The sequence below is a fragment of the Aptenodytes patagonicus genome, chromosome 2 (genome assembly GCF_965638725.1).
Source record: "Aptenodytes patagonicus chromosome 2, bAptPat1.pri.cur, whole genome shotgun sequence".
NCBI lineage: Eukaryota > Metazoa > Chordata > Aves > Sphenisciformes > Spheniscidae > Aptenodytes > Aptenodytes patagonicus.
In genome coordinates this window covers 129,109,470-129,135,564 of record NC_134950.1, presented here as the reverse complement: position 1 = coordinate 129,135,564, position 26,095 = coordinate 129,109,470, and the positions used below count along the sequence as shown (strand labels likewise).

The 26,095-nt window shown below is 45.8% G+C and overlaps 1 protein-coding gene across 2 annotated transcripts; it reads left to right on the top strand.

Moving 5' to 3' along the window:
- The first annotated feature begins 1,167 nt into the window (after positions 1-1,167).
- Positions 1,168-25,789, top strand: NR1D2 (nuclear receptor subfamily 1 group D member 2). 2 transcript variants are annotated; one of them, XM_076331182.1, is made up of 8 exons: positions 1,168-1,425; positions 4,852-5,112; positions 7,093-7,181; positions 8,139-8,283; positions 9,855-10,471; positions 13,922-14,107; positions 18,016-18,226; positions 22,682-25,789. In XM_076331182.1, exons 1-8 carry the CDS (start codon positions 1,410-1,412, stop codon positions 22,876-22,878), a joined length of 1,722 nt encoding a protein of 573 aa, XP_076187297.1. In that variant the 5' UTR covers positions 1,168-1,409; the 3' UTR covers positions 22,879-25,789. The 2 variants fall into 2 exon arrangements, with proteins under 2 accessions (XP_076187297.1, XP_076187295.1); XM_076331180.1 differs by lacking the exon at positions 1,168-1,425 and adding an exon at positions 2,515-3,621.
- The last annotated feature ends 306 nt before the right edge of the window (positions 25,790-26,095 follow it).

The window sequence follows — 26,095 nt, the reverse complement described above, 5'->3', positions numbered from 1 at the left end:
CTGAGAAGAGAGGAAACTCACCCAAATCAGGAGGCCGTAGACTACATTTAGCTGCGTTTAACCTCTGCTTGTTAACCTCATTTAACCCCACCGCCTCCTTCTCAGTCTGGAGGTCAAAATACACCATGAAGCGACGCATCTCCCTCTGCCTCCCGGGGGCCGAGGAAGCTTCATTTTGGGCTCTGCGTTCACTTCATGGAGACCCCATTCCCCGCCCTCCTTATTGTCGTGGTGGGTTTTCTTTGTGGGTTCCCTTCTGGGAGCGGGAGATGGGAGAGGGTGCGGCCCCCCCCGGCGGGGACATCCCTGCTTTACCACCCAGGTGCAGTAGGTCCTCTGGGGGCGCATCCCTCCCCCATGGGGGGGGGGGGGGGGGGGGGCAGGCTGTGCCCAGAGACTTAACTGCATTTATTTAGGCTGCAGTGGTGTGTGTACGCTAGCGAAGGGGTCTCTCCCGGATTTTCCTTTTCCCCTGCAATGAGAAAACAAGCGGCTGACAGGGGACGGAGCACCCGTGCTCGGACCTGTCAGATGTTGTGGTCGGGAGAGGAGAGAGCTAATCAGCTGCGGCAATCAGAGCAGTGGCATTTCCTGCCGATGCTCGGCGGCGGAGCAGCCCGCCGGCGGATGCTGACACCGCCGGCCGTCACCGTGCCCCGCGGCGCCGCGGGCACGTACTTGCACTGCAGCCGCGGTGGGCGAGCGCCGCGCCGATTGCCGCAGCGGCGCGGCCCGGCCGACGGAGGCGACTTCAGCGGGGCTCCCCCTCCGCGCCCCGCAGCGCCCGGCAAGGGGGCGACGCCGCGGCGGGGGCCTCCGCGCACGCCCCGTTGCAAGCGGGTCCCGCCGCCCCTGCAAGCCCGCGTACGCTCCGTGCAAGCCCCGCCACCGCCGCAGACCCCCTGCGAGCCCCGGCACCGCCGCAGCGCCCGCGCGAGCCCCGGCACCGCGGCAATCCCCGCCGCCGCAGTGCCCCCGCCGCCCCACGCGCCGCCCGCACGCGCCCGCCGCACGTGAGCGCTCCCGCCCGCGGCCCGGGCGGCGCGGAAAGTGTGTCACTGGGTGAGGGGGGCGGCCGGGGGCGGGGCGGGCCGCCGGGGCGGGGCGGGGCGGGGCGGGGCGGACGGCCGGCGGTGCCGCACTCTGCGCGGCTCCCGATCGCTTTTGTTGTAAAGGGGAGGGCGCCGCGGCGGGGACGGGCAGCAGCCGCTCTGACAGGCGACAGCGCGGCCGCCTCCCGCCGGCTGCATGTAGGGCTGCGGCGGGGACGGAGCTGGGGAGACAGTGACCGAGCGGAGCCGTGCCGAGCGGAGCCAAGCCGAGCCCAGCGCAGCCCAGCCCAGCCCAGCCCAGCCGTGCCGGGCCCGGCGGAGCCCAGCGCGGCGCCGCCCCTGCGGGAGGAGGCCGCCATGGAAGTCAGCGCGGGTAAGCGGCGGGGCGGCCGCTGCGGGCCGGGGGGCTCTGCGGGGTGGTCCCGGAGGGCCGGGTGGGTGGGGGGGGATACAGGCGGGCGCCGGCCGGGGCGCCGCGGGGCGGGGGAGCGCGGCGGGCGGCGGCGCTGCCCGGCCCCGGCCCCGCTGGTGGCCGGGACGGCCGCGCGCTGCCTCACATGGACCCGCCGGGCGAGCCATGTGCGCCCTGTGTTTACGTTCCGCGCGGCGTGCCCGCTCATTGGCCGTGCGGGGCGGTGACGCGCGGATTGCATAATAGTGCCGGGGCGGCGGCGCGGGGCGGCTGGCGGCGTGGACACGTGAGGCGGGCGGGCGGCCGCTGTTTTCGTGACCTACATTCGGGGCGGCGGCGGAGGGGCGCGCCGGGGACACGTGGGGCCGCGCCGCTGCGGCGCCGGCGGCTCCGCCCCCGCCGCGCGAGGCCGCGGTGGAGCGGCGGAGGGGGGGGGAGCGGGCGGCCGTTGGCGCGGTGCGGGGGGGGACGCGCTGCGGGGGACGCGCTGCGGGGGGGGGGGGGGGGCGCTGCGACGGGGGCGCGGGGCCCGCACGCGCGCGGCCGTGTGCGGCGGCGGGGCTGCCCGTGCGCCCCGCACGTGGATCGGCCCGGTGCGCGGGGGCGGCGTTGTGTAACGGGGAGGGGGCGGCCGGGGGCAGGGCAGGGCCGGGCCGGGCCGGGCCTTTCCAGCCCATCTCCGCCTGACGGCAGGGAAAGCCGCAGCCCCGGCCCCGCCGCGCGGTGCGGCGCGGCGGGCGGGCAGCTGCCCGCACGGCGGCAGGAGGCGGGCAGGGTGACCCCGCTCCCTGCTTGCTTTCCTCCTTTGTTAGCGAGGGCGGTAAATGATGTCGGGGGTGCCGGCCGGGGGAGCCCCTGCCGCAGCAGCATCCTCGGGGCCGGGTGAAGCGATTAATAACGTAGCAAGTTCGCCGCCTCCTCCGCGCCTCTGCGTCGTTACAACTTCCTAAATCTCTGTGTAAATGAAACACCTGCACGTTACGGTGCCCCCCCCCCCCCCCCCCTTAAGTAAATCCCTGCCAGGTAGGACCCCGTGACCCTGCCTGACGTGCCTCCGCAGCAGCGCAGCGCGGCTCAGCGTAGCCAAAAGGACTTGTTCTACCGCCCTCCGCGGGGTTCCCTAAGCAAAGCCCCATCAGTTTATAGGCCCAGGGCTGCCTTATCCACCAAGCGTTGGGGTCCCTTTCTGCGGGGTTCCGGGGTGTGTGGGAGATTGCTGTGTCTGTCCTCTTCGTTTGGAGTTGTCGCCCTGTGCTGCGCATGAGATTCAACTTTTAACTGCTGATCAAACAAAAACCGGGTTCATAGGGAAATGTAACTTCCAAAATAACAAAAATACTAGGAATCTTGTGACACAGTTAAGACTACCAAGCTCTCTAAGGGTACGGGAGCAGCCCAGCTATCTGGACTCCTCAGGCTTTCAAAAGGCAAGGGGTGAAAACCCCCATGGACATACTCTTTCCATCCTCCCCTATGACACTGGTGTTACCCTTGAGGGAAAAGATAATCTCTTTTTATGAGGCAGGGTTTAAAGATAGCGGGGCGAGGTGGCAGCGTGGAGAAATGTGGAGTTCCCTGCAGGAGCCGTGTTTGCTTGCCCTGCTCTGCCACTTGCAGATAAGGATGGCGCCTGCTGAGAAACTCGGTGCCTCCCTTGGACCAGGTGGACTGTGAGCTTTGACCTGGCACCTGGCAGAGGCGCACGCGGTGCCAGGGGATAGCAGGACCGTTGTCAAACAGGTGGTGTCTTACACTAGCACGGGTGTTGGACAGTGTCTTTTTCTCATGCCGTTGCGGGACCTGTGTATCTGTTGCAACCCTCCTTTCTCCAAAAACCTGATCCTGGATGCGTGCTACACTGCGTGGAGGATTTCTTAAAAAATCTGTGCGGGAACGACCGCTGTGGTGGGGCGTAGGGGCACCGGCGTCCAGGAACGTGAGAAGCAGTCTGCATGTAGCGCACGTGTCACACGGCCGCTTGGTCTGACTTCTGCTCTGTGGCGGCTCTGCCAGGGGCTCCTTGGCTACACGCTCTTTGGGGTGTTGGTAGCCGTTTCCTTGGTAGAAAAAATTAAATGTTAAAGATGGAATGGACCAGTAAAACTGCCGCAGAAATGCTAAGAGGACTGTTACAGCTGATCAAAGTAATGAAAACTTGTAAGTCAGAATTTCTACCTGCAAGCAGTGGTATTTCCAGGGTTGTATAACAGTGCTGCCTAATAGGTGTAACAGCCTTTATCTGTGAGGAGGCGATGGCTGACGTGAGGGGCTACAGCCCCGACCTGCCATGCCAGCTCAATTGATCAAGGACTCTACTGACACCAATGCTTTTTTTTCCTCCAAAGGAAGTTAGTGCATGGCCGTTTTAAAGTTTTTAATTCTTATTGGTGTGTGGAGTTCCTTGCTGCGATGTCCCGAGTTGTCTGTGAAGAGACTTTACAGAGTGATACAGGCGTAAAACAGAGACGATGCTGAGTGTAATTTATTTAAAACAGTCGTGTGGCTTTCACTGTTGAAATTTTTGTGTGAAATATCAAATGTTTTTATATTGACTTTTGAAATGCTCAGTCTTGGAGACAAACTCAAATGAAGTGAAAACAATTTCTCTTGCTTATAAGCAAGAAAAAGGAGCCTGTGAAAAGCCAGAACTGCTCCCAGGTCTGCCTGAGGACAAAAAGCTGTTTCATCTGAGGGATTCTCAAGTGTGTCAGATTGCAAGACGCGGCAGGACAGAGGCTGTTTGCAAATAGCAGCCTGGCAGTCGGAGTTCAGCTGCTGCTAGAAACGCTACAAAGGCTTGCAGTCGGACAAATGGCGTTCAGCAGGCTAACCAGGCCGCAGTGCTATTTCTTTCCCTTGCCCCCTTCCCTTCTGCATCGTGAGCACCTCCCAGCCCTTCCTTTCTGTGCCTCTGGCGCGTAGCCTGCATGAAGTCTTTCTCTCTGCCCTATTTCTGTCCCTAACCTAGCTTGTTTGCATTCTGGCTCTACAGCACTGTAAGATCCTGTCTTTGCTGTGGCTCCAGACGAGCTCTGCTCAGAGGGTGGCCAGGGAAACCCGCCCTGGGCTGCCCCGTGCCCTCTCCCCGCTGCCCCGTCCTGCCAGGCACCATGGCTTCTTGCTCCGTCTTTCGGTTCTGCCATTTCATCTTGACTTGGATCGGAGGAGACTGATAAGATGGGAGAAGGGGATGGGGCAGACTGGGGAGGTCAGCTGTTGAAAACGAATGGAGAGAAGCAAGCTGGAGGGAGGGAGGGAGGGAAAGGAGTGCACCCAGGAACACGTGATGGCTGGGTCTGGTGGTGCTGGGTCACGGCCTGGCTCACATGGCAGCGGTGCATGTCTGCTTGTTATGTCACTACGTGCTGCCTTTTTCTCTTGCCTTAGGGGGTGTGATAGCTTACATCAGCTCTTCAAGCTCGGCATCTAGCCCAGCCTCATGTCACAGCGAGAGCTCAGACAGCGGTTTCCAGTCGTCCTCTTCACCTGTACCATCTTCTCCGAACAGCTCCTCCTCAGAAAGTGGCTGCAACGGCCGGAGCAGCGAGGGCTCTGATGGGGCACTGAAGAGCGATCGGCTGGAGGAGACTATTAAAACAAACCAGTCGAGTGTTGCTGGTTTGACAAAAGGCCATAATGGAGTCACAAGTATGTTTGGTGCAAGTTCCTGAAACCACCATTTTCACCTTATATATTACAACCCCATATATTACAACCAGGTCCTCCGTGTGGCTCGCTGTGAAGGCACGCAGCAAAGCCTCCATTTTTATCTTTTTGCGTTATATGTATGGTAATAGATATGGTATTGCCATACAAATGCTAATAGATGGAGGTCCCGTTGCTGCTAACTTCAAACAGTCCATAAATACAGTCCAGCTTTACTTCAGTTTTCACTAGTGAAAATCTGATCTGAATAAAAATCACACTTGGTTAAAAAGATGCAATGAAGTAAAGGTAATAGTAATCAGAAATTGCCTTCAGGAGTATTTATGGAGCTGTCTTGCAAATCGAGTTTCTCTGTTTTTTTTTATACTCCCTCCCTTGCCCCCTTCACCTTCCCTCCCCCCAAATTTCTTTGAGGAACAAAATAAATAAATTATCAAAACATTATATTATATTTACATAGCTGTAGCTGGGACCTTTATCTTTTTGATTCCAAGTCTTGATTTGTGGATGTAAAAAACAAAGTACTCGGAAGCTGGAACTAAAGGATAGTCTTTTAAAATACATTTAACAGTCTAGCTCCAGCTATTTGCTTCACACTTTTTCAGTAATCAGAGAAGATCAACGATAAAGAACTATATTTGAACAGTTTTGGAAGGGCAGGAATCAAACTGAGTACTGGAAAGAGTGTTTCAACAAACACTCAGCTGGAATTTAGTCTTTTGAAAGCTGAATTCTTTTATTGGCAGAATTGTTTTATCATTTTGAATTGTTATGAAGCTAGAATAAGTATCTAACAGTTCTACCTTAAAAGTATTTTTTTTTTTTTTTTAAAGTGTTCCTACCCTAAGTTCTTAGTAAGAACCTTTACTTCCTCCTAAAAATTTGCTAGCAACTAGGTTTTGGTATCAGGGCAGAGGTTCCTGAAGATGAAACCTCTTGTAAACTGTTCAGATGTATAGATAGATAGATAACATTTTAGCTCAATACTAGCTCTGTTTTTTTTTTTAAAAAAAAAAAAAGGAAATCTTGTGGTTTGGTTCTTTTTCAAAACCTTAAAAAAAAAAAGTTTTAGTTCCTCTTTACAAATAAAACCCAAATGTCAAATAAATTACTTTTCTCATAGAATATGGTTCTGCGGGAGTATTTCCAGCTGTCTCTGTTGCTCACTGTTAAGGTAACTTTGTGGTTACTGAAGTCACTGGTAAAATTCCTATTGGCTCCAGTGAAACCAATGTTAGACCATCACTTAGGACTTGCAAAAAATCCTTATTGACAAGCTGAAATAAAATAGGTGGGGAGAAACTTAAAAAACCCAAACCGTGAGCATATTTACAGGGCTGAGAAGGTATATTCAAGTTCAAGGGTGCAAGCATGCCATTCTGGATATGCACTCAAATGAGTAATCTTTACATACGTAGATGTGGCTGAGTTACCAGTCCTAAATTGTTATCAAATAAGTAGAGTGTATGGCTTGTTTACAACATATAATAAATAAAGTGTCCTTTAATATTTCTGTTTTTAAGAAAAGGTGTTTATTCTCTGTTGGGGAAACTGTAGCCTTTATATGGGCTTACTTGTCCTGATGGAAAAAGAGATTGAGCCCAAACTTTGGTGGCCTAGTTGACTAAATGGTCCTTTTAAAAGTGCGTAAATGTAAGCAGACTTTCTTTTTCTACAGTTGAGTACAATGCTACTGTGATTGAAAGTCCAGTGAATACGTGCTTTCTCCCTGTTCTGTTGAGTGCTTCATGTTTGTCTTTTTTCCCCCCTCCCTTGCACTGGTGCCTTCTGAACTGGTCAGGGGTTTTGTGCATTCTTGTTGTCTGTTCCTCTGCTGTATTTTTTTGTATCTTGGACTGACCTAACATATTTTGCTTTTAGTCCAGGTTTTAAAAGCTGGAAACATGTTCCTGCAGCTGTCACTGGTTTTCTATATTTTTGACTTTTCTGTTCTGATTCTAGAATTTAATGGCATGGTTCTTCTTTGCAAAGTCTGTGGAGATGTCGCTTCAGGATTTCATTACGGTGTTCATGCCTGTGAGGGCTGCAAGGTGAGTTATATTTCTGCTCACCTTTCTGCTGGTGAAATGTTCAAGTTATCCCCATAGGGGAAAAGGGGTGATACAGCTGAAAAAAATCAGTATGCTTCGCTGTTAAACTTCAATCTGAGAAATTTCAGACAGTGTATAAATTGTAGGAAAAGGCAAACCACTTAGCAGTACATAGCATTTTCCAAACTCTGCGTGCTTTCTGTTCTCACCCCTTGTCCAACCCTGCCTGACCTGGAGTGTACGGCAGAGAATAAGAACTGGAGACAGAGGTGGTAAGAACCATGTCACGCAAGATGTGAATGTTAATTGCATTAAGAGGTAGTGGGTGTGAGTTGTCATCTGGGCTGGGACACAGAACAAAACAGCTTTGGAAAAGCAATTCTTTACCACAGGGAAAGCCAGAACTGGGTGCTTGCACGTTCACGCATCAGTAGATCTGTATTTTCTGATACTGTAACTCTGCAAATGTTATGTTCTGTGAAGGAGTTTATCAACTTACGGGTTATGTGAAAGAACCACCTTTGAAGGTCATATGGTGCAACAGGATGGTTTTGTTGCCAAACTATGGAGATTGAAGTCAAAAGATCTGATTTTGACTTTCATCTTTGCATTTGATGTCATAGAAGATTGAGGGCATATCTTATAAACTGTCAGTACAGTGATAGAGGTAATACTGGAGATATTTTGCTCTTAGGTGTTGACTATGCAGGGAACAACTCAGCATCTTCTGTTATTAGAAATCATAACTAGTTTGCATTATACACAGATCACACATGAAGGGGAAGTCAGTCATGAGGAGTAGCAAGTTCTTTAAAATCACTTGGGGTTGATGGCTCTGAAGCAGCTGATGAGACGCAGTGAGGTTTTCTGTGCTTGCGGAGAGGTGAATCTTGGCAGGAGGATTTGACATGTGCTGTAATAATAGTTGTGGGGTTTTTTTGTTTGTTTGTTTTACAGGGTTTTTTCAGAAGAAGCATTCAGCAAAACATCCAGTATAAGAAGTGCTTGAAGAATAACAACTGCTCTATAATGAGAATGAATAGGAACAGGTGCCAGCAGTGTCGTTTCAAAAAATGCCTGTCTGTTGGGATGTCAAGAGATGGTACGTTCCTTTGATGAGCAGTCATCCTCTGAGAGGGAATCTGCTGCCCAACTCAGAACCAATTGCTAAGGGTCTTAATGGCAGAAAACGCAGCCAGCCCTATTGTCAGGGGCAGGTTCCCTGTCTGAGAGCATTTAGATCAGCTTGCCTTCTTGCTCTGTGACTCTCCTGAACTGGTAACGTAATACTGGCTGCAGAGCTGTCCTCCCGTCTCTGGAGGCTAATGCAGTGGGATGTGCTGCAGTGGTCTGTTAGGGGGATGGCTGTAACAAGAGTCTCAATTTTGTTTTAATGAGTTAATATTTATAGCTGTATCCTACCTGAATCTGAACAAGACTCTTTTTTTGTTGTTGTTTTGTTACTGTTGCTTTTTCAACGAAAGGGAATTCTGCCCAAGCTGATAGCCTTAGAGTAATCATTATAGAGCCTAAAGAGTTAGGTTTGGGTGCATGGGATGAGCATATAACTGCTAACTGCTCCTTTTTTTTTTTCTTCTTCTTCTTCTCCTTTTCTTGGAGGGAGGGGGAAGGCAAGCGGGAAAGGGTAACATTGAGCTGTGTCTCTGACCACCTTTCTGGCTATCCACTCCTTGTGACTTTTTTTAAACTGTAATGCTGAAAGTGTATTTCATTAGTCTGCTACAACTTACTGTCACAAACCAGAACTCTTCCTTCTGTTTCACTTTTTAATTTTCTCTGGGTATTTATTTCACAAGAACTAGGACTCTTGGGCTGTTAATAATTTAGTGGGTGGAGTGTTAAAACTTATTTTAAATAATTGTTCCGAGTTCTTGTCGTGCATAGGAGTTATTTCATCCCCTAGGCACTTGTTTGCGCATAAGGTTGCACCTGCTTTAATGAAAGAGATTTAGTTACATTAATGATGGATTACTGCATGAACATAATTACATCAGTCGAAACTGGTTATAAGCCCTTGTAAGGCTGTGGTTGGACAGGATGGTAGAGGCAGTTGTAGGTTCCCTAGGACAGGGTCAAAAGTGCTGCAGCCACAATGATGCCTATCCCCTTGCCAGCAGAAAATGTCCTTGTCAAGGCAAAGTTATCAGGAAAATTTGCCAAGGTAAGCTTTATTCAGCATTGATTCTCCTAACTGTTTTGGCAAGTTATATAATTGGTCCATGAGGAGCTGTCTTGTAGGACTTCTATTCAAATGTGATATGAACTGTGTTTACATTCAGCTAATTGTCAGCTCACAAAGTTGTACTGATTTAATTGATCCCATCTTAAAGCCTGACAATCAACATAGTCTATAGCCAGGTTCGTAGCAAAAGGGGAAAAGGCTTTGGAGATTGTGTGCTTTAGAGCTGCTTTCTCTTTGTATGTAAACCACAGCATACATTTCATACCTCACGCCTATCCTATGCCCAGGAAGCTTCTTGACTTCAGTGGTAATACCCCTGCTGTAGTATTGGTGAGAGCAGTTAAAGTCTTCCCTTAAAAGGCAAGATTTTTGGTTGGGGTGTGTATTCTGTGTGTGGGCTAACACTTTCAGGATTGACTTTTTTTTTTTTCTTCTCCTTCCTACCACTTTTCATTTCTCCACCTTGGTAGCTGTTCGATTTGGCCGTATTCCCAAACGTGAAAAACAGAGGATGCTGATTGAAATGCAGAGTGCCATGAAAACCATGATGAACAGTCAGTTCAGCAGTCACTTACCCAATGAAGCATTAACAGAACATCAAGATCAAGCACCTCAAGAAGACCTTTCCTCCAAGCCCAAACAAGAGCGGGAAACCATCAAAAGCCCTTCTCCCCCTCCTAGCGCTGACATGGCTAAGGAAGAAGTAATCGGCATGGTCACTAGGGCCCACAAAGACACTTTCATGTACAACCAAGAACAGTCTCAAAACCCAGCAGAGATGATGCAGTCCCAGAGTGGGGAGAGAGTGTCAAAGAACACTGAGCAGTACATCTTGAGCAGCGAGCACTGTGTTAGTGGGCTCGGTGGCCCTCAGTACCCTGAAAGTGAGCAGCACCTTGGTGGACAGTACAAAGGGAGAAGCGCAATGCATTATCCAAGTGGACATGCCATGTGTTTCACAAATGGCCACTGTATGAACTTCACCAGTGGTTATACTCAGCGACTGTGTGATAGGATCCCAGAAGATGGCTTTTCTCCAAACAAGAATACCACTTACTCTTGCAGCACTGGAGGAAGAATGCATCTGGTATATTGATATCAATTGTTTGATTTGACTTAGTGAAAGGCTTAGTGATGGGTGTGATCCAGCTGTGCCTCTTTAGTCAGTGAAACTGCACACAATTGGCACAACTGCTGAACCTTAAAATAGTGACACAAGTTTGATAGTGCAAATTGTGATGGAGAATAATGGCTCGAGTTGTGTGGAGGATTTGAAGTCATACAAGTGATGGGGTTTCTTGGCTCAGTTTTTTAGCTGCCTGAAAGTAGACTAATGTCAAAGAGCATTGGTTGAAGAAAACTCATGGGTTTTTTAACTGGCTTGACTTAAAAATGAAAATGGATGTTAGGAGTCTATAAATTCCCTTCTTCACTCAATCCTCTTGAAGACTGCACTTTAAAATAATCTACATGCTCAGATATGCTGTATTTTCCCTAAAGGTATTCAGAACAAGTGTCTGGGGTGAAACCTTAGGGCTAGGATTTTAAGCCAGTCTGCACGCCTTGCTAGTGTGTTCTAAAATCTCTCTTGCCACGTAGGTTGGGTTTGTTTGTTTGTTTGGTGTTTGTTTTGTTCTGTTTTAATGGAGATAGGCTTATTCTGTTATAGGCAATTTAAAATAGAGGCTCGGTGGGACTCACAGGCTATGCATCCTTCTCCTCTAGAACACCTTCAAATCTGAACAGAGGCAGGAGGAAGATGCACGGCTAAACCACTTGAGAGAAGTTCAGGGTCTTTTCTGTAGTACTTACACAAGTGAGGCTCTGAACACACTTGTGGGTACCTTAGATGACTTTGCTAGAGCATTTTCTCACTGAATTCTTAACAAGGATGCTTCCTATTTTCTTGCATATGGGTTTTGGGTTTGGTTTCTTTTTTTTTTTTCCCTTTCCTTAACAGGTCCCTCCTGTTTGCCTTGCACCAGCTGTTTCTCTGCCATTCAGGCAACCGGTTCTGTAAGCCCCTTAAAATAGATTGTCCTTCTCTTTATCGCTGGAACTGCCTGGGATGAGAGAACATAACATCCTCGTTCTCATCCTGCGCTCCTGTTGAGAAGTGCGAGCCCCTGACCTTTCTGAAGTACTCGAGCAGCTGGTGTTTTTCTTCCTCCTAGTTTGTAAAGAGTCTTCAGAGGTACTTGAAGGCCCCTGAAAGTCTCCACACAGTGAAGGCTGTTTGTTTTGATGGTGGATTTCCTTTTTTGTCTTCTTTTTGTTTGTTTATTTGGGTTTTTTTTTCCTTCTTTGGCTACTGCATATGTGGACCATGCCATCCCTAGCAGGCTCTGACCTTAATTGCAGACTCCGGGCACTACACCATGGCACAGAGTAATCATTTCCAACCTTTCTTCCTTGCAGGGAAAGTATGTGGAGTCACTACAACGGCATTCTTGGCACTCCTGAGAAGCAGAGGTTAAACCTGTCAGTATGGGCAGGCAGGGAGTGACGCTGCCTGCAGAGGCCCAACCAGTCAGTTTGACCTGTGCGTAGCAGCTGCAGGGAGGTTTAACGCAGCCGACAATAAGGAAACAAACCCAAATCCATTAGAGCACTGCAGGCTCCCCCGCGTCCCTGACACGAATGAGGGTTTTGCCAGAGAACTCGATGAGAGCAGGATCCAACCAAAATGAGTCAGTAGCTGTAAGGGAGTGTAATTAGGCTGTGAACCAGTATGCACACAGATGTTCAGGGGTTTGGTTTTTTTACTCAATATCCCTACAACCAGAAAAGCAGAACAGGTCATTCTTGAAGAGGTTCCTCTAAAGAGAGCTAGTGACTGCACAAGCTGACAACTCCTCCCATAGGAAGGATTCCTGGGTAGAGGTGTCTCAAGAGAGTTTAGATGTAATACACAGGGGTGGAAAGTGGCGGTTTCCCCTCAGGACCGAGTGCCTGGGAGCTAGGGTAAACCATGGTAGGATGAGAAACTGAAGTGCTTTTTGTGTCTGATTCAGAGTGGGGTGCTGAACCAGACATTCCTTATTTTCAGAGTGTACTGTATTTTTAACAACAGCTGTGTGAACTGTTGCAGTATCATGGACAGGGCAGTGGTTAGTGTCTGCCGTGCTTCTGGTTGTGTGCCTGGACCTTTCCTTTTGCCAAAATATTTTATGATTTTCAGTTTATGGAAAAGGTCCTCCTCTACCCCACAAGTAATCATTTGGTTTTGGGCGTTGTCCTTAGGCACACAAATGTTGTGATTCACAGCTGAACCAAGAAATCTGCAATTCTGTTCCTTGTCTTTTGGGGAGAGCTTTCTGCATATTGACTGCCCAGCTAGTAACTGATATTTGGGGGGAAAAAAAAAAACCAAAACAGAAATGTATATCTATCTATCTCCATCTTGTTTTCCCTAGCTATTGCCAAACACATACGCACACACACGCATATATACCTGTTGAACATATTCTTGTAATGGATCTTAGGACTTTCCATGCAAAGGATTGCTAGGCAACTATCAGATTCAAGATGCCCTGCAAAAGCATCATATCTCTGAGGAATTACTAATCTATTCAACTGTTTTCTATTTGCTTTGCTGACATTATGTAGGATTACATACTGTTTAGTGTACTTGTGAGGAATACTTTTAAAGGAATTTTCATCCTTGATGATGACAGGCAAAATGAGTATCAAAAGCTTTAAACTTCATTAAAAGTTGTAAATTTTAGAAAGCAGAACTGAAAGTATCTCAGAACGTCTGGTTGGGTTTTACAGAGGGAATTTATTGGCAGTCAGCCTTGACTGATATGTCTGATCTCATTATAATGGATTCAGACTTTCCTACAAAAAATTGCTGTATGTTTGTATTAAAAAAAAAAAAAGAGCATTTTGTTGTCTTGTGACTGAGCAAAATTGGAGTACCAGTTCCTGGGTCCTCCTTCAGTCATACATATAAAAGCAAACACGTAGGAGAGGAAGGTTGTCCCGGTAATAAGGGTGTAAACCTGTGACTCAGCCAAGGCTCGGTTCCTTGCTCTGGTGTTGACACCTTTGTCACCTTGACTGAATCACTTTAGTTGCCTGCAAAACAAGAAAGATATATGAGAATGAATGCAGTAGTGACTGTAAGATTACAATCGATTGATTGTGAAATCGTGATTAATTGTGAGATTACAGGGATAATCCAAGTAAGAGAAATGCAGATGTCAGGCATGAATGACATGAGGGAAGAATAGCATAACCTGAGTTCTCTCAAGTCTTTCTCTATAAATAACGTTGGTGTTTCCAAGGTCAGCAAATTTAAAAATGGACTGCTAATGGACCGCCATGGGTTTTTTTTGTTATTTGTTTGTTTGTTTTAAAGGGAGGGGGTGAAATCCAGTTGCTTTGGGAATTGACTGAGGAATACTGATATTTTTTCTCTATGTCATTATTGCAAAGTTTACTTGAATAATAAACATGCTTCTTTCAGGTATTTCTCAGTATTTGGAATTATATCTTTAAGAGTTGTTTTCTGCATATGTTTTGTAAACATCAGGTCTGCCCAATGAGTAAGACTCCTCACGTGGACCCAAACAAGTCTGGCCATGAAGTCTGGGAAGAGTTTTCCCTGAGTTTTACCCCTGCGGTGAAGGAAGTGGTGGAGTTTGCTAAGCGCATCCCAGGTTTCCGAGACCTCTCCCAACATGACCAGGTTAATCTTCTGAAGGCTGGGACCTTTGAGGTGAGAACACTGTGTGTATAGTGTGGACCTGACAAGCTGTGCATCAGTCTGACCCCCTTAAGAACAAAAATAAATAGAAGTGGGTTATATCAGGCAAAACCAGCTTGTTCATGGATGCTAGCTCTGAGCTTTCCTTAAGCTGATGGTGTCCAGTGCTTCTGTTTGGTCAAATCTTGGTGAGCTGTCCCTCTTCCAAGTAGCTCAAAAGTGCTGAGCCCTTTTACCCTTTCCTCTTCCCTGGGCATTAATAAATGACTAATGAGGAGTTTCTTGATTTTTGTATAGCAGCAGTTACTTTGATAGCTACCTTTGCTTAGCCTGGAGAGAAGCAGACAGCATCTGGAAGGGGGATAGTTTAGAAAGTCGTCTGTTGACTTACCAGTTCTGTAGAGGAATGTGTTTTTCACTCCGTATGTCCTTCCTTCTGCCACTGTGCTACCTGCCAAAACCAGAGCATCCATCCTGACCAGTCACCACTAGCCTTTGCTGGCAACTGGGGGTTGCTGAAGCCTCCGTCTCCAAAGCAGTAACACTGATAACTAGCTGTACTGCTGTAGCTCTGTAGATACCGTGTACCAGCTGCAGCCTGACTTACTCTAGTAATTCCACCAGTCCTCGTGGTTAATTTCACCCATTTGCAAGCATGACATATATGTGAATTAGTGGTGTTAAATGGGGAATGATACCAGAGAGCTCGGTGCTGTTTTATAATTAGTGACCTTCACCAGAGGACCTTTACTTAGGGTTTTGGTTGCTCTTCCAGACTCTTGTGTCAGTTGGAGACCGTGGACATTTTATAAGTATTCAAATGTGAAGTTTAAACATAGAGGGCCAGGGGAGCTCAAGTCCCAAGTATTCAATGTTACTGTGCTTTTCTGGGGAGGGCAGGGTTGGTGATGCTTTTGCTCTTGTTTGCTTGATGTATTCTTTCAAAGAGGGATGCTGGATTTCATATTTACCTGAATTGAAGACATTTCTCATGTAATGTGTTGGGTCTTTCGTCTGCATTTATACAGCCTGGTTCTAAAATGGATAATTGTTGGGTTGGAAGGTACAAGTTATACTGGAAGACTTGGTGCCTGGAGCGTGTCAGTTTCTTTGTTTCTTCCATTTTGCTGTCATGTATTTTTTGCTGTTATTCTTGACCTTTTAAAATTCATCTACAACTCCTGTAGCTAAGGGCTGTATTTTCACTTCTTCAGCTACAGCCTCTTACGTTGCTGTTCACATTACACAAAAATGTTGGTTCCTTCCTCTGCAAAGTGGTATACTGTCCAGTGCCCTCGAGGAGGGTGGAAAATCAGGCTTGAACTGTTCCTATAACGTAAAGCCAAACCTTTATGTTTTGCAAGTAAAATGTTTTGTCTTGGCCTTTCTTCACCTCAAGCTTTTCTCAAGCCTCATTCGTATGCCTTTTTGCCAGTTACAAGCACTGCTGATAAGAAGGTTTCTATATCCAGGGGAATTAATAATAATAATGTATGGCTGCATGCTTACCCCTATTCACTTATTTATAAGAAACATTAATGATTTCTGTTAGTGAGCTGGTACCTGTAGTTAAAGGCCTATGTGGCATCTTAGCAACAGAAAAAAAAAACAAAACCCCAAAGTAATGCTGCAGAGCAGTGGGGAAAAAAAGACAAAACAAAACCAAAACAGGATTAATGAAACCATTGCAATAGAGGCAAAAGCATCTTGAAAGCCTGGTGCATACAAGGTCATTTCTGTCTTCTGGGTAACTAAACTAGGATATCCTAACATCTGCATGTTAATAGAAGAACCTGAGTAAAAATACTGCCTCTGAGCCTGTTTTGGCTCCCTTGGGCATAAGTGTGTGGCTGTCTTGGCACTGTGCTTACCAGCAGCTTGTATTCAAGGAGTGCTTGTTTGTTTGGGGGTAAGAAGACACATGGAGACAATGTTGGTGCAGAAGCAGCATAGCTATATATATTCACACACATGTAAGCTAAAAAGCCCTCTTAGAACTGGGTGTACTGGAGAGCTCAGTATATCATGGTGGCGTTTGCATGGTTTTGTATGGGAGCCAGCTCAGACACAGCAGTGAGCCTAAAATAAGGAACTCAACTGGATTTGAACGGGTCCTCCCCCACCTCTACAAGCCCCCACTCCAAATGTAGTTGATGGTAGAGCTAACAAGCGCCTTGGATCCATTGGGGTAGAGACTCAGTTTCTCCGCAGACTCACAAACTTGGTAATTTGGCTGCAGGTGGTGGGGAGGTGAGCAAGCACTTGCCTGCGTGGAAGTTTTTGTGAGCTTACATTGCTATGGTCAGTGATAAGGTTGATCAGGTATATATCCTCAGCATGTGCAAATAGGAGTCTGGCTTGAAGTGAAACAGGATGAATCAATCGTGCTATACCATAGTCTAAACTGTTCTTCTTGGGTTAGAATGGTGACATTGAAATCTATGGGCGAGGTCTTTGCCTTAGTATTAAGTCAACACAGCTTCATGGGCTTCAGTTTTGAATACCAGTGTTAATACTGGTTGCTCATTATTTAAAGTTCATGTTTCTAAAGCCCAGTTCTGTAAGGGGAATACCATTTTGAACTGAAAGGTTGTTGAGTACCTGGTGGGTCCCTGCTAATGCACAAGTTCAGCTTTGTCTGTCTGCCCTTTGTCTCCTTTTGTATTCTGAGGGCTTCTGCATCTAGGTTTCTGCCTAGGTTTCTTGCACTCTGTAGTTAATGTCGTCAAAGGACATATAGCTTAGCTGACAAAGGTGAATAACACATAGTGCTCGTGTGTCCATCAAGATTGCTGCATGTCATTTGGCTGTTAAAATTTAGGAGCAGGTCATGTAATGTGCACGAATGGTGTTTGGATTCTCAAACGTTTTCTTTTTTTTTTTTGAACCCTCCTTTTTTAAGCTTGTCAAAGGCACTAGTCTTTGAAAACCTGGTTCTCCTCTCATCTGTAGTAAACTTTTAAATTAATGCAGTTATGTAGGGTAAGTGAGAAGAGACAACTGTCACACCAAGAGATTACAGCAAGTCTGAAGTTTTAACCAATGTCAGTTGGTTTATTTTCTCCAAATAAGAAGGCTGTTCTGTGCAACTTAAACCTTGAAAGTGTAAATAAAGTTGTTGAACATGAGCAAATGAAACTTTACAAGCCATTCCAGAGGGAAACATTTCACAGTACGACTGAGAAACCACAAGAGAAATTTCAGCCCAGAGGGGTAAGTTCAGCACATGTCAACTGCTCCAGCCCAGGTGCTTATACCAAAGGGGTATTCCCAGCTGCAGCTACAGACCAGGTGCCGTTTCAAGCCCTGCTTCCCTAGCCTTTTGAAGGCCGTACATGTGGCTCCTTTCTACCAGAGCTCATTAACATTCCTGTGGGTACAGCGATGTGGCATGGTACTTTCCCAAAGAATGCCTAGTGGGCCAGATCATCAGGTGGTGTAAATCAGCATTGTTTCAATGAAGCTGATCCAGTTTACGCCAAGCAAGAATCTGGTTCAATACCTTCATTTTGTTCCTCATAAGTGTGGCCAAGAAAACATTCTTTTTAATGCTCTGTATGCCTTTGGCTGTTCGGTGGCTTAAGCGAGTTGTCCTACTGGCATATTTATGAATGGCATTGTCTTTGTGGCTCAGGCTGTTTGAGGCTTGAATTTTAGTTTTCCTCCCTCTCGTGCCATAGCCCCTCCCCTGCATCCACTTGCTAGTTTTTTTCACTTGTTTGTTTCTCTCAGACTGCTGGGCCAGAGCTTGCACTGTTTTTTACAGCTCAATAGCATGCTGACAGTTTCTGTATAGAATGCTTGTACAGCGGTTAATGAGACAGTTTGAATGATGTTAAAAGGTTTAATTTTTTTCTTTGGCTCTTCTAGAAATCCACCTATATTTATCATGTTTTGTTGTTCTTTCTTTCTTTCACCAGGTTTTAATGGTACGGTTTGCATCTTTGTTTGATGCAAAGGAACGTACCGTCACCTTCCTGAGTGGAAAGAAGTACAGTGTGGATGACTTGCATTCAATGGGAGCTGGTGATCTGCTCAACTCAATGTTTGAATTTAGTGAGAAACTAAATGCCCTGCAACTTAGTGATGAGGAAATGAGTTTGTTTACAGCGGTTGTCCTGGTATCTGCTGGTAAGGAGAGAAAGTTAACTTGCACCTTTGCCAAATTTTTAATATGGCTCTCTATTAAAAGATTTCTGTAAAATGTATACCCTGTTATTTCACGTCTAAGTGCAATGTAGTAGGTTTTAAGCTACTAGCAGCCTGTAATTTACTCTTTTACATACCTGCTCTTTCTAATACTGCCTTTTGGAAAAATGTGACAATGGGCTTACATTTTCCTACTACTTTCTGTAGAATGCAAAAATACATCTCATAGCTGCCTGATGGCAGTTTAGAAACTATTTGTCTGACTCATCTAAGTTTCACAGGACAACATCAGTGAAATTACTCCTGACTTGCACAGCCTAAGTCTTGGGATAAGGTGGTATTTTTACTTCCAAGTATTGTCATTGAAGTCTACTGCTTATCATAATTAAGTCTAAATGCAACAGTTTGATCTCTGCCTATGTCAGCAAGAAAACCCTATTCATCTGCATCGTGACTTCTTACCGCTAAAGGTCTGCCAATTCACTAACATCTTCACCGGCCTCATATCTTATTTCAGTCCCTGCATATTCCAAACACCCCGGCCCAGCTGCAAAGAAGGATTAAGCACCTACTTCTGTACTCTTATCTAAAGCCTCAAATTAGGCACATTAGCTCTGCATATAATGCCTGGAATACAAGAATCTCTGCTTGCTGGGTAAGGAGGTAGCTAGCAGGAATGCTAGTAGTGCCCACTTACACAACAAGCCAGCATTTGGGGGCCACTCACTTCTTGAACAAGTGCACCTCTTCCACACGAGTGGTTTAGACCCACATCTTTCTTAGCAGGGAGGGGCATCCCAGGCACGGTGCTGTAGGCGGCACATGAAGCCTCTGTAAACAAGGTAGGGCAGTTCAGTCTAATAGCTTTGTGCATGGCCTAACTGAAATGTGAGAGCACAGGATGAGGCAGCTGTAGCCTCTTCAATTTGTAAGCGGTGGTAAGGAGCGGAGGGTGGTACAGAGTTTGCAGGCTTCAAAAGCCAGAACAAAAGGCAGTGTGAAGGAAGCATGGCACTGTAGTCTGTTAGTGAAGATGTTCAGGTAGCAGAGAGAAACCTGGGGTTTTAGTTGCTTTTCCAGACTCTGCTTTACATATTTTATCTTTCAAAAACTAAATTGACAAAAACTGGAGACAACCTTTAAAATAAGGACTGAGAACCAGGCCTTTTCCCTCCTTGTGCAATGCTGTAACTAGGCTACAGCCGCTCTTCTTGCTTGCTCAGCTGCTGGGCCCTAGACTATCACAATCTCTGCCACCTGTTTTGAATGTAAGTGGCTGTATCTGTGCTGTTAAATGTGCTTCTAGCACAGAGCCAGCCCCCCCCCCCCCCAGCCTTTTAAGCACTGCTCTGTGCTGTTGCTAGCTTCCCGTAGGGCTTAGCTTAGGGATGGTATGTAACATGTACAGCATGTAATGTCAGAGCCGTGCAACAGGACAAAAAGAGGAGGTGTTTGGTATTCAGGCTTCTTGCAGCTGCTGAGGATTTTTCAGATCGTAGCTTTGGACATTATTGCTACCTATCTTAGCTCCCTTGTGATCTGATCTGCAGTCTGATCGCAGCCTTCCTGGATATCTTCACAAAATACTTCTAGGGTTTTATAAAGTACAACGTCATTAGTCTTTTAGCGTTTGGGCCCAAACTTGCATTTGTACCATATTCCAGACACAATAGTAACCTTGATGGTCACTGCAAGTCCAGCAATTTTCAGACCAACTTCATTCTGTAGCTTGCAACTGAATTGAAGTGCTGCAGTCGTTACTTGCACAAGTGAGTAAGCGAGCAAGCTTCATGCTTGAGCAGGTACCTAAGAAGAACAGAAGTGCCCCCAGCAGAGCTCCTGGGGAAGATGCTTGCTCCTCCTTGCCAGGAGGAGAAGGTGCCTGTAGAACTGAAGGATTTTGGGCACCTGTTGATTAAACAGATCTTGAAAGACACATCCCCTGCACGCCACCCCTCAAGGAGGAGTGTGACCCAGAGAGTCATTTCCCATAAAGCGGAGGCGGAGGTCAATTGGAGAAGGAGGAAGAGTTGAGGAGCAGCATCAGAGAATGATGTGGAGATGCAGGCAAAGGCAAAAGATGCTGTAATTGAAAGAAGAACTGAAGGTGGAAGAATAAGGCCATTAAGACTTCTTCATCTCAGAATGAAAGTTACTCAAGAGAAGATTGAAAGGCAGATAGTAGAGCAGTCAAGATTTACATCAGTTCCAGAAGGAGGCAGGAGTGTGTGACTGTTGAATCCTGATTAAGTGATCCAGAATATAAAATACCATGCTGCGCTAGTTAAAAACTTTTTAAAAGACTTTCAATTGTTTTAATTTTTTTAAAAAAACGCCAGTGGAAAAAAAAATGTTCATAAGTCTCTAAATAGTGCTAGTGGGGAGAACACTTGTCAGAAGCATCTCCTCATAACACTGGATGAATAACTACTCCTATGAGGGATATTTAGAATGTGCAGAAAGAAGCAGCGGGGGTAGTAGCAAGGTATGTGTGTAACTGTGTACATCCTCTTGTTTTGGTGTCATATGGCAAAGAAAGAAAAAGCAGGACCATATAGTGAAGATGTGAGAGTGTTTCTGGTGGTGCTGAGGAATTACCTTGGTACCATTCCAAAAATAAAAGAATGTTTCACCTCTGGCTTCAGTTAGCTGGACGTGTTGAAGATGGAGGGAAGATAGCAAGATGGATCACGGGCACTGAAGAAGGAAGAAGCGAGGTAGAAGCAAAGCTGAAAGAATGTAGTTCGTTCAGGGCTAGAGACCAGATAATCTCTTAACTGAGGGATGATGCCTTGTGGTAGAAGAATGTAAAATACACACCCTCTATTATTCTTTCTTACTGGGATAGCACTAACAAAAACTTCTGCTGGCCACTGGGAGCAACTGGAAGTAGACTGAGAGGGAGAAGAAAGACTTGGACTAACTGCAGAGAAGAGGCTACAATAACTCACCCGAGGCAGCCAGGAAAAACTGGACTGCGTTATTCTGCCTTCAGAGGCAAGGCAGTACTGCTGTCACTGTACAGAGCTCTTGAGAAACCTCATCTGGCATATTCTGTGCAAACGTCATCATCCCTGCTCAGGATAGAGCAAACCTAAAGGTTTTGCAAAGCGGGGGGCAAGTGGGATAGATAGTTTAACAAATAAAGGCAGAAAGGCATCTCCTCACTCGTGCTCTCTTGGAGAGCAGCTATCAAACCTAATGGACAATCTTCACAGAAAAGTGGGATATGTGTTAATAAACATTGTTTAATATTAATCAAAGTTCCTAGTTGTTAGAGTAGAAGGCTCTGGAACAATCTTTCTAAAGGAACAAAACATGTTTAACTGCTTCAAGACAGATCCTTAAGTGGATTACATAATGATTTTTACCATAGTGGTAGAGAACTGCACTGAATAGACCCAGAGGACTTCCTAGACTCTGTTCACCTGAGAAGTCCTATTGGATTGACACTGGCAGCATAAGGAAGGGATTCCCACCCTGACTGTACGATCTGACTCAGTGCTACTCCAGAAAGCTGTTGTCATTCTGTGTCCCAGTTCTGCAAAGTGCTTTGCTTATGTACACTTCAAAGCACATTTCTGTTTGTGTCTGTCACTCGTGTATTATGTGCCCTGTTGAATTTACACAGTGTTTAAGAAGAGAGGCTACAGCTTGGAAAAAACAGCTGCTGTGCATGGTTATTAGGCGAGATGTTTTGCTTAAAAATTCATCCTTTTAAGCTGCTTACTTAGATTCCACCTAAGGACAACAGGCATGTTCTTAAATAAGCTTTCTTGAAAGAGATGCTTTGGGCGTGGGGTGAGTGCTGTATGTGAAAGCATAATATTTTTATTGACATTGAAATTCTTGTTTTCTTCCTCAGTTGGGAATTTTTGGGTGCATCATGTTTCATTTTGTAAGTGCTTCTGAACACACTCAGAAATAGTGCCATCATGTCCAGGCTTGTACTCCCTCTGCCCCTGGGGATCCTATTGTGCAGATAAGAGTGTGGCTTGCCCTGAGTGGGATTTCCTCCTCAACCATGAACCTCCAATTTAAGTTCAGGCTTCTGTGTCCAGCCTTGAGAAACGTTTGAAATTTTTACTTCGGTGTGCCCTGTCTCTCTCCTTGCGTTAAGTTGTGATTCAGCAAAATATTCAAGCGCGTGCTTCAATCTGTCCTTTTCTGGAAACATGGGTAAGGGATTACAGAAAAGGTGATTGAATGCTGCCAGTTCAGTGTGAGATTAATACTTTGCAAAGTTGATGCTAAATAATGTTTGAAAGACTTTTGGTATGTGAGTTTGAAACTTCTGGCACAAGTATTTAATTTTTCTTGTGCTGCTTAATTTGGTGGGTGATTCTTGCAGTGGCTTTATGTTGCAAACTACATCCGTTCAGTCTCTCTTTTTCTTTTTCCCTTCTCTCTCTCTCCTCCCCCCAACCCCTGCTTTAGATCGCTCTGGAATAGAAAATGTCAATTCTGTGGAGGCACTTCAGGAAACACTAATCCGTGCATTAAGGACCTTAATCATGAAAAATCACCCAAATGAAGCCTCTATTTTCACAAAACTTCTTTTGAAGTTACCTGACTTGCGTTCCTTAAACAACATGCACTCTGAAGAACTCTTGGCCTTTAAAGTTCACCCATAGGCCTTTAGGTCTCATTTGTACTTGGACTTGCCTCGTGTTAAACTGTTTTGTGCTAAAATATGTATTTATACAGTTGTACCACTTGTTGGAGAGGGAGAGTTCACAGACTGTGAACAATTGATAGCTGTCCCATAACCATGCAATAACGCTTCAGCAGGTGCTTTCAGCTAACGGTGGCGCAGCATTCAGAGTCCTCCAAGACGTCCAGACCCAGCTGTGCTGCACTTCTGCAGAAGAGGTTGTGATGAGCCCGAGTAAATATGGACTGTTCTTTCACTTAGAAAAAAGAACCACCACTGCCCTCTCATGTAAACTGAACACAAAATAGCTGTGTATGTGCATACGGAGCATGGAATGGGGTGGGAACAATCCTGCGCTAATAGGAAAATGGAAGAGCTGATTTAATTGGTCTTTCAATTATCTAATAGATGTATGTCTGTGTCTCTTGATAACTCATGGTTTCACTGTTGTTATTCCATTAAACCCAATGGAATGATTTCAGCCTGCACCAACTCTTCACTGAGTGTGTGTTCATGCCATGTGTATATAATATAAATAGTTAAGTAATGAGTGTTTATGGCTATATAAAGTACAAAGTTGTGTGTATATATGTGTATGTATATAAATAGTTCTATACATAAAGTATACATATAATTTCTTCACAATATTTTAAACTGTGAAGGAATTTAAACTTACAACAGAAGGTGATCTATGGAAAGAACCAAATAGATGCACTTTGCATATTGCTGAACTAATTATCTGAGCATTTCTAATTTTTAGAAAACATCAAATTTGCATTAATATGCTGTGTTTGTTAATTTAAAAAAAAAAAAAAAAAAGAGTGGCACCAAAGGGGCAGAGTCAGCTTCAACTTCCAGAACGGGATCGTCGAGAATCTCAAGTGGAGATGGTTGGTTGTGGCACTAATGAGATTGATTGTCCATTGCCACTGAGGTTCTTACATTCTGATAAAGGTTAAAGAAGCACCACATGCTCTTCAAAAACTTCAGCACAGCCAGAAAGAAACTATCAGATGAGTAACAGCATCTATCAGAAAAAAAAAAAAAATGCAAAAAACTTATCCATGGTTGCGTTTGGGTGTATGTGTGTTCTGTGACCATTTATTTCTTGCAATGCATCATTTTGCTGCTTCATTGCTAAATGAGAATTGAACACAGAAATGTGGGATTCCCCATGTCTCTTCACAATTTGGGCTTTGTGGTTCCCATGCCTGTTCTTCTGGAGCTCTCCATTGGTGCGTGTGTGTGTGTGTGCAGAGAAGGTACACTGGATGGTCTGGATTTTTTTCTTAAAAAAACACCACAAAAACTAAACAAACAAATGGGACTTTTCTTGTTGTTTATGCCAGTAGCAAATTACAAAGCAGATCCTCAAGGCTTAAGATTCTGCTGCTTTTCCTAGAGGAAAGTGGCTCTCTATGGGTTTTCTCCATTTATAGCAGGACCTGGCACCAGAAAAGAGATTAAAAGAAGTCAAAGCAGTTGTGTTAATTAGTTATGTTTTGCTAATGTGGGAAGAAGATGCTCCATTACCCTTGTGTTTAGCTAATTTACCTTAGAGGTAGCCCTCTGGGTCGCTAGCATTTGGTAACACTGCTTTGTGGAGGGAGAGACCTCTCTGTTACTGCATTTAGATGTATGCAGTAGTTGAGGCCAAGAGCCGGAAAGCCGCTGGACTGCAGAGCTCCTCCTCGCCGTACAGGAGCAGCTCTCGTGCAGCAGCGAGTGGATGGGAGCCCTCGTGCCTGCCGCGGAGCTGGAGGAGAGGCAGACCTCTGCCTGCCCTTGAGCATCAGGAGCCGGGCAGAGGGGAGGCTCGTGCCCCGCCACGGTTCCGGTCACCTTTGGGCTGGAGGATTTCTCCTCGGAAAGGGGTAAGGAATGCTGGCCAAGGGGCCGAGAGCAAGAGGGGGCAGGTGCTTGAGTACAAGCTGGGGAAAATTTGGCTTTAGCCTTGGCTAAGGAGCAGAAGAGCCCACCCTTTCCCCTCCTCCGCAGCTGCTGCAGGGAGAGCTCTCTTCCTGCTTCAAGCTACTTTAACCACTGGATAATGGCCCCTTAATACATACAGTTTTGCTATCCAAGTGTGCTATCGGGGCATATTGTCCTAATTTCTGTTAACAGTCTGCCATCCTACCAGTATTATTTGTTTGAGAGCTTCACTGAATTTCGCATTGAACCATTTGGACTTTAGAAAGGACACAGTCACGTGTTTTGTATTATTTAGGAGCTGAAATGACTTCTTTGTAGACCCCATTTCAAATGTGGAAAGTACAGTTAACCCTTGGTTGTTTTGGGAGGGAAGGAGGCTTCTTACAGAGATTGCCACCCTACAACTGTGTTTTGTTGTGTTTTGTTTTTTTGTTGTTTTTTTTTTTCTTCTTAAAACTGTATTATTAAGCCTTTAGGAATGTATAACCAGGACTGAGTAATTACTGCTTATTAAATTTTTAGTTAGATTGACCATGTATGCCTATAGATAGATATTCTAACTTGTGCAATTTCATTTGAAATAATCTTCCTGTACATAATGGAAAAACTCATATAACAGAAAAAAAGCCCCAAAGAGATTGACTGAACAAAAAAGTTGATAGAAGTATGGTTCAAAAGTGACCCACATGTTACAAACCCTAGCTGGACTCTTAGAAGAAAACCGAAACTCATCGTGTTAGCTGTGTATTGTGAGCTCTTCTTTTACTGTGTCACTGGTTATACACTTGTTAAATGCTGAGATAATAGACTTCATGCCAGGCATTTAAGTACTGTAGATTGGGTCATTGCTGAAAGATTAATGTACTGTATGACTTAAATGAATTTTTATTCTTGATTTTATTCTTGATTTTGTTCTTGTTTTAAAATATTAAATATGGGCATTATGTCAGCAAGCTAAACTGTGTTTCTGTGTTCTTTGTATTTTTCTGTACAAAGCCTGGAGGGGAGGACAACATGCTGAGATGAGCAAAGCAGTAGTAATGGATGAGAACATCAGCTGCTGTAAGGTCCCGGGGGCTGCACTGGTGCACAGTGGCTGGGAGCCTGTGTCTCGGTCCGCCTGTGATACTGGTCTGTCTTGCCAGGTGGTTGGATGGGGTTTTCTGGTGCACTTCGCTTATTACAGTTAACGAATCTTTTTGGGTAGCATCATTAAAATAGGTAGTTATTTTAAAACACCTTCATTACATTTCAAGAATATAACC

Excerpts from the sequence above, each read along its gene's own strand:
- NR1D2 (XM_076331180.1), top strand. The coding sequence starts at position 3,540 with ATGTTAAAGATGGAATGGACCAGTAAAACTGCCGCAGAAATGCTAAGA. Across the intron at positions 3,622-4,851 it reads GATCAAAGTAATGAAAACTT|GGGGTGTGATAGCTTACATC; the intron begins GTAAGTCAGAAT and ends CTCTTGCCTTAG. Across the intron at positions 10,472-13,921 it reads CTGGAGGAAGAATGCATCTG|GTCTGCCCAATGAGTAAGAC; the intron begins GTATATTGATAT and ends TGTAAACATCAG.